The sequence below is a fragment of the Lineus longissimus genome, chromosome 14 (genome assembly GCF_910592395.1).
Source record: "Lineus longissimus chromosome 14, tnLinLong1.2, whole genome shotgun sequence".
Classification (NCBI taxonomy): domain Eukaryota; kingdom Metazoa; phylum Nemertea; class Pilidiophora; order Heteronemertea; family Lineidae; genus Lineus; species Lineus longissimus.
Genome location: NC_088321.1, coordinates 12,951,713 through 12,959,384, shown reverse-complemented (window position 1 = coordinate 12,959,384; position 7,672 = coordinate 12,951,713). Strand labels below are relative to the sequence as shown.

The window sequence follows — 7,672 nt, the reverse complement described above, 5'->3', positions numbered from 1 at the left end:
ATTGTACTATTGTACTTGAGTATGAAAATAAAGACACACTGAGGGGAGGATGTTTTACACCGCACAATAAATGCTTTATACGAGATGACCGGTCGCAATTGGCACGCACCGTTTCTAATCAGCTAGTGCCAATCTCGACAAGTATGCTCCAAAGGTTCTCCACTTAAACCCACGACGAAATGCTTAGATTCTTATTTAGAATCTCTACACCCGATAGTCCTCGGCTCAACACTACCTTATGCACAAATATGTCACGTAACAAATTAATACCAGTGAATGAATGAAACACACGTAACGTTACTGATCACTATAAGAGTACATGTATATGCAACACATCATCAAATTATATGACCAGAGCACCGTTGCTCAAACAACTGAAAATAACAAATGCACTTATATGCATTTGGCCCATTTTGCAATACACAACTCTAACTCATTGAATAGAACATGATACCAAAATGTCGTACCGAATGAAATATGCCGTGTGAATAGTGATGACACGCACAAAACGACCACACCAGAATTGTAAATGAAAATGTAAGAAACAAGAAACACCTCATTCACATCTCATTCACAGTGACACACACAAGACGCATTCGCACATGACTCATTTACAATGACGCAAACGTAACGTTGCACGCACATGACGCATTCACACAACCGGTACGCTATGAAATACATGTAGGCATGAAAATTGATGTCAGAAATGCATGAACTTGTGACATAGATCTCTACAAAGACAACAAACAATCACCAATGAAATATGCTCCTGGAAAGAAAAATTTATCAGCAAAACAGCCTCGAAGAATGTGATCTGGATGAAAAAATCCGGTCGGAGAGACCAATGTACCACAGCTACATGAAAAAACACTACTAAATTACCAGAAGAAACACAAACCCTGAAGCTGTTTTACACAAATACACAAACACACTTTATTTACATAAGCAACTTAGGTAATGGTCTATATGGTGGCAATGTAGAGCTCTCTGCTATGAATGACACTTGCACAAACACATCAGTCAGTCAATCTGGTTGAGAAACACATATCCAAAGAAGCTCCAACTCGTAGAAACACAGTCATGTACATGTCGATGACGTCACAGAAAAAGTGCAAGCCCGGTACCGGAAGTGAGTGACAAAAGACAAGTCACGATTGCGCAAACAGGAAGTACAGATATCCGACGTATATCCACGTAAAACGTTGCGTATAAAGGTTACATGTAAAGGTGCTCCTTGCGGCCGCCACAGACACTTGTTACGAACGATGTAAGCAGTGCTACGAAATGTAGCCAAAATGTATGGTCTATGCACACACGTGCTTGGCTCTATGCATAGTTACGAATTAAAGAATTGTCAAAGCTCGAGACACACAGTAAATCTTTCTTTCCATCAGTCGTGGAAAGAACGTAATAGAAATACTCAAAGTTCGGATCCTTGAACACGAATAAAAACACAGGAGCAAACGTCCTCCCGGTCTTCTCACACCACAGCTGTGTATACGAATGGGGCGAGTATAAGAAAACTGATAGAAAATGAACCTATGCACTTACGTAAGAAGGTAAGTGCATAGGCCTAAAATAAACTGTGTTTGTAAACAAGTCTCTTGATGGCGTCCACCACAAGCCAGCACCATACATGTTGTAACAAAATAATCAACTCAGGTCCTATTTGACCAACAACCGAACATCCTCCCCTCTGAAATCTCTATGTTGCTTGCGCGCGCTGCGCTTGTAGCATTTTACTATATGAATCGTTTGAACAAAGTATACTAGTGGTGCAAACATTATCATCGGAAATTGCAATGACTTCATCATGTCCTAATCTATAAGTAATAATCGTACGCGATAATCTACTGATTATCTACTGGTTCAAGTAACCTTAACTTCTGTACTGGTCGCCGTCTCAGACCAGCAGCTGTCCTCACTGTCACGGACCTCACTAAGTTGTCCCTGCCTGGGTGCAACTCTTCCACTTTGGCCAACGTCCAGTCTCCCTTTCGCATCCCTTCTTCTGCCAAAAATACAACGTCTCCAACTTGAAGGTTGTCCCTTACATCGGTCCACTTCCGCATCTGCTGGAGTTGGAGAAGGTACTCTGTTGTCCATCTGTTCCAAAATTGCTTCATAAGAGACTGTTGGTACCGCCAACGCTTGCCAAGTGTGGTCTGTGCAGTAACCTTGTCAACCTCCGGAAGAGACTGGGGGCTTCGTCCTATGGCAAGGTGCCCCGGAGTGAGGGGCAACCAATCCTCTGTATCACTCGACACCATGGTCAATGGACGCGAGTTCACCAGTGCCTCTACTTCCGTTAAAACAGTCATCAGCTCGATCAGGGTGAGCTTCGATTTCCCGAGAACCTTCTTCAATGGTCTCTTTACCGATCCAACCATTCTCTCGTAAAACCCACCGTGCCATGGAGCACGTTCAGTGATGAACTTCCAGCGTATGCCCTCTTGTTCTAACTTGTCTCTAACGTCATCCTGCTTCTTGAAAATCTTCTGGACTATGTCTGAAGCCTTCTTAAAAGTTTTAGCGTTGTCCGACAACATCATCCGACATCGTCCTCTTCGGCTCATCATTCTCCGCAAGGCCAACATAAACTGCTCAGTAGTCAGTGTTTCGACAAGCTCAAGGTGTATGGCCCTAGTCACCATACAGGAAAACAGACAAATGTACACTTTGCTTGTTGATTCACCTCCAACTGTGACCCTCACGAAGAGTGGCCCAGCAAAATCGACACCGACATTAGTGAATGCTGGTGCGATTGATATACACTCCTCTGGCAAAGGTGCCATTCGTTGGTCGATCTTGAGAGGTTCTCGACAGGTTTTGCACGTATTGAGTATCCGCCGCACCTCTTGTTTCCCATGGACAATCCAATATCTGTTTCGTAGACTTGCTAGAGTCTGAGCCGCTCCAGGATGCAAGGTAATCTTGTGGTAATGCATCACAAGCATCTTCACGAACGAATTGTGAGTCGGAAGAACGATTGGGTGCTTCACTTCTTCTGGCAGTGGGGCATAGTTGAGGCGACCACCTACGCGGATAACTTGTGATCGCTTATCCCAATATGGGTTCAATTGGACGATGACACTTGTCTTCTCTACACTCTCTCCAGCTTTAAGCTTCTGTATCTCCTTCTGGAAATGCTTCTCTTGGGCCCATTGTATCCAATGAAGTTCTTCCTTCCTCCTCTCACTCAATCGATCACTCCCCTCATCTGGGACAGTGTCTACATCTTTGTTTGCTTTGTCTCTTCGGTATAGTGTGATCCAACTCCTCAATCTCATCATGACTCTGATGAATTTCTCATAGTCTGAAAATTTCTCCACATATTGTTCTACCTCGGAGTCCTTGAGTCTTTGACTGGGCAAAACCGCCAACGAGGTACTTGTTGTCTTCTTCTTCTCGTTAGCCTTCTCGGCTTCATTAGAGACCACAATTATTGGGGGCCACTCCGTTTCCTTTTGCCTCAGAAACAGTGGTCCATCCCACCACAGTGCGGAGTCGACCACTGCTCTCGCTGTGACACCTCGTGAGCATAGGTCCGCAGGATTAAGTTTGCCGGGCACGTATCTCCAATTCAGTGGTCTAACAAGCTGTTGAATCTCTGACACCCGATTAGCAACGAAAACTTGCCATGTATACGCTGGCTTTGAAATCCAGTGCAACACGACCTGAGAGTCAGTCCAACAGATTGTCTTCTCTATCAGCAGCTTGAGTTCATTTCTGACGTATGTCACCAGTCTAGCATTGATGAGCGCGGCAATGAGTTCCAGCTCAGGAATGCTACGTCTCTTCCCAAATAGGAGACAGACGAGTCTTTGAAAAGAGCAGTGTAGAATACTTCCTTCCAGATGGTCTATCTTCAGCCAAGAGATAGATTGCACTGCCGTAGGAAGCTTCGCACGCATCGCCAAAACCATGGAGGGAGTAAATTGGATTCTGGAAATCTTCAGGTTTGAGGCATCGAGGAACTTTGATTTCATCGAGGATCTCAACTTGTTCCTTCCAAGCCCTCCATTCATGATCTAGCTCCTCGGGTAAAGGGTCGTCCCATGTCCCTTGTGTCAGCCATGTTCTCTGGAAAATCTGTTTTGCCTTTATGGTGAACGGAGAAAGCATTCCTAACGGATCGTATACTCTGTGTAACTGCTGTAGAACAGAACGACGAGTCTCCACCGGCCTATCGTCCATTCTCTCAAGGAAGGAAAACATGAGGACATCTTCACGTGGTGAGTATTTCACGCCCAGCGTCTTTGTGCTTTCCTCGGCAAATGTTGCAACCTTGTGAAATGAAGCTAAGTCTCTCTCTTCTAAATGAGATAGAGCCTCTGGCTTGTTCGAAATAAATTTTCGCAAAGAAAACCCTCCGTCATACAAAACAGTCTTCAAATCAGTTGTTAAAGTTGCCGCGTCTTCTACTAATTCCTCACCAGTAAGAACATCATCAACGAAGATGTTGTCTTCGATCTCAGCGACAGCTTTTGGATATGATTCCTTCTTTGTCTTCACGTGGTCAAGAATCGTCTGTATACTTGAGAATGGTGATGAAGTGAGACCAAAAGTCACCGTTGTTAAACGATAAACCTCCGGTTCCTTGGACTTGTCCAAACCTCTCCATAAGAACCTCTGAGAATCCTGATCCTCTTTTCTCATTTTAACTTGAAGGAACATCTTCTCGATGTCAGCCACTAATGCCACTCTGTGGCGTCTAAATCGCAACAAAACCCCTGGGAGATCCGGCTGCAATGCTGGCCCTGGCAGCAATGTCTCATTTAACGATACACCTTCATATCCAATCATGGACCCATCAAAAACAACACGCACTTTGGTCGTCGTCTTATCTCTTCGCACGACTGGATGGTGAGGAAGGTACCAAACCTGATGATTGTCAGGCTCTCTATCCTCCAATACCTTTTCGGCTCTTCCAGCTGAGAGCAGGTCTTGAATCTGAGCTTCATACTCGGATGCTAATCTGGGGTCTCTCTTCAGTCTCTTCTCGAGTCCTATTAGACGATTGGTAGCTAAGGCTCTGTTGCTTTTGAGGATCCTATCCTTGTAACTTGGATGACGTGGTAATCAAGTCACATAATGGTCTCCTACTCGTGTTGTCATCATTCGGTGTTGCTCCAAGGCCGAAGTCTCAAGTTCAGTCGAGTTCTTACTCTCATTAGGACGAATGCCCAGGTGTTCAAGGTCCCAATAACTGGTTGCCATCTCAGTTTCATTTTGTTCTTGGAAGCTGACGCGGTGGACACAATAAGTACGGTTGACTTCGGTCTGGGTTGAGTACGGCCCACATAGGATCCAGCATATGTGAGTCTTCTGTGCCATGGGCGTTCCTGGAGGCCCTCTGATTCTCTTCTCTTTTAAGATGTTGAGAGTGTCTTCAATGCCCAGAAGAACATCCACTTCAGAGTTTGCCTGGACAGGAAATCTTTCCGCGAGCTGTAGACCCCTCAAATGACTCATCTTGGTGAAATCCACGTTGACAGCATTTATCGGAGCACTTGGCTTGTCCAAAATGTACGCAGAAATTTCGAAAACTTCTCCCTTCCAGCCAGGAAGAATTCCCGATAGATAGAACTTGACCTTCTCAGTAGTGGTAGCCATCACCTCTCCACCTGCCAAGATGAACTCACCTTCAACCTTGGGGCCTCTCAAATTCAATCTTTTTGCCATTGAACGGCTAATGAACGTAACACCACTCCCGGTGTCCAGTAACACGCGACCTTCCGCAACCCTAGACTTTGACTCAAGTTTGACTATGCCGCTCTGCATGACGACATTCGTTGAACCAGTAGACTTGACCAGTCCTGCAGTCGATTCAACTTTGTTCTGATGTAGTACCTTTGATGTAAGGTTAGAAGAACCTGATACATTACTTCTCGCAGCGTTGTCACTTCCACTTCTTTTCTCGAAGTGGAGCAAAGTATGGTGATTCTTCTTACACGATTTGCATCCCCTAGATCGACATGTTTTTACCATGTGGAATCTCGACAAGCAATTGAAGCAAGCCCTTGCTGCTTTCACACGCTCGCATCTCTCCTCAACACGCATCTTGGAAACGGACGGACACGAATAGGATTGGTGTGCATTATCACAAAAGACACACCGACTTTCGGTACTCTCCTGTGTTTGTGGGGTCACATTCAAGGCGTGGCCAGATGGACGCCTTTCAAATGATCTTTCCTTTTTTGGATCGTTTGGAAGGGACTCTGACCTTCTAGCAACCTTCACTGCATCTTGGATCTTCTCGATCAAGTCGTCAATTCGAATTGGAAGGTTGGACGGAGCTGTCGTTCTCTTTTCTTCTTTGATTCGTTCGCTGTCCCACTTTCTCACCAAACTCTTCGGCATCTTCCTCCTTACTAACGCAGTGAGAATCCAACTAGATCGGATGAGCTCTGGGTCATCGTGTGTCCTCTTCTTAATGTAATTCCAGTTTGCCACCAGTGTGTTCAGCACAGGATCCAACTCTCGAACTGTGGGACTTTTTACAACTGGAACACTAGCTATCTCATTGACAGCCTTCTCAATGCGAGCTAACACATCTCCGTAACGATTCTCTAAGAACTCGATTATTTCTTCGTAGCTTGGGTCTTTCAAACCAGACACCAACTTTGCTACCTCTCCATCGAGTAATGAAATTACAACATGAGTCTTCTCGACGTCACTGTACCCAGGTTTTCTAACCTCTGCACCCACAAGATCTCGCCATTGATCAAATAGCTCAGTATCGCCCTTGAATTTTGGGATCTGAATAACTCGCTTCTTGTGCGTCAGCGTAGAAAGAATTTCTTCTAGTTGTGTCTCAGAAACGCCAGTGCTCACTCCGGCGAGAGCCTTTGACAAGCTTTCTGCAAACATTTCCGGGCTGAACTCAGATTTAGCAGATTTTCCGGATGCTTCACTTGCTTCCTGCACAGGTGATAAACATGCCTCTAACCCTTGTATCGAAGCACACATATGATTGTACGCTTTGAGGTATCTCACCTCACCATCATCATCTTTCACCGCTTTTAGGCGAGCATCATTGTCTGCATGATAATCTATTTGATCCTGCACTCCTGATAACTCCCCATAAACTTCCTCAACCCTTTTGAATGAAGAAAGAGCTGTACGTATCGCTATATGCACATCTTTTTCATTAGACTCATCATCAGCAACAAGTGTTTCAGCTTCCTTAGCAGCTGTATCTGTCACAGTGATATATTTTGTGAAGCGACCTCTGGTGATTCGCCTCTTCTCAAGCAACTCATTTAAACTTGCCGCCATATTGTACTATTGTACTTGAGTATGAAAATAAAGACACACTGAGGGGAGGATGTTTTACACCGCACAATAAATGCTTTATACGAGATGACCGGTCGCAATTGGCACGCACCGTTTCTAATCAGCTAGTGCCAATCTCGACAAGTATGCTCCAAAGGTTCTCCACTTAAACCCACGACGAAATGCTTAGATTCTTATTTAGAATCTCTACACCCGATAGTCCTCGGCTCAACACTACCTTATGCACAAATATGTCACGTAACAAATTAATACCAGTGAATGAATGAAACACACGTAACGTTACTGATCACTATAAGAGTACATGTATATGCAACACATCATCAAATTATATGACCAGAGCACCGTTGCTCAAACAACTGAAAATAACAAATGC

At 44.6% G+C, this 7,672-nt stretch overlaps 3 protein-coding genes across 3 annotated transcripts; all 3 read right to left on the bottom strand.

The window, feature by feature from the left end:
- Positions 1–1,850: 1,850 nt before the first annotated feature.
- Positions 1,851–3,290, bottom strand: LOC135498694 (uncharacterized). The gene has a single exon (XM_064789076.1). The coding sequence runs from the start codon at positions 3,288–3,290 to the stop codon at positions 1,851–1,853; it is 1,440 nt and encodes a 479-aa protein (XP_064645146.1).
- A 499-nt stretch (positions 3,291–3,789) lies between these two features.
- Positions 3,790–4,659, bottom strand: LOC135498692 (uncharacterized). Its single transcript, XM_064789075.1, has one exon. The coding sequence runs from the start codon at positions 4,657–4,659 to the stop codon at positions 3,790–3,792; it is 870 nt and encodes a 289-aa protein (XP_064645145.1).
- Positions 4,660–5,082: 423 nt separating this feature from the next.
- Positions 5,083–7,281, bottom strand: LOC135498691 (uncharacterized). Its single transcript, XM_064789074.1, has one exon. It carries the CDS (start codon positions 7,279–7,281, stop codon positions 5,083–5,085), a length of 2,199 nt encoding a protein of 732 aa, XP_064645144.1.
- Positions 7,282–7,672: the final 391 nt, after the last annotated feature.

Coding starts and splice junctions, on each gene's coding strand:
- LOC135498694 (XM_064789076.1), bottom strand. CDS start 3,290: ATGAGATTGAGGAGTTGGATCACACTATACCGAAGAGACAAAGCAAAC.
- LOC135498692 (XM_064789075.1), bottom strand. CDS start 4,659: ATGAGAAAAGAGGATCAGGATTCTCAGAGGTTCTTATGGAGAGGTTTG.
- LOC135498691 (XM_064789074.1), bottom strand. CDS start 7,281: ATGGCGGCAAGTTTAAATGAGTTGCTTGAGAAGAGGCGAATCACCAGA.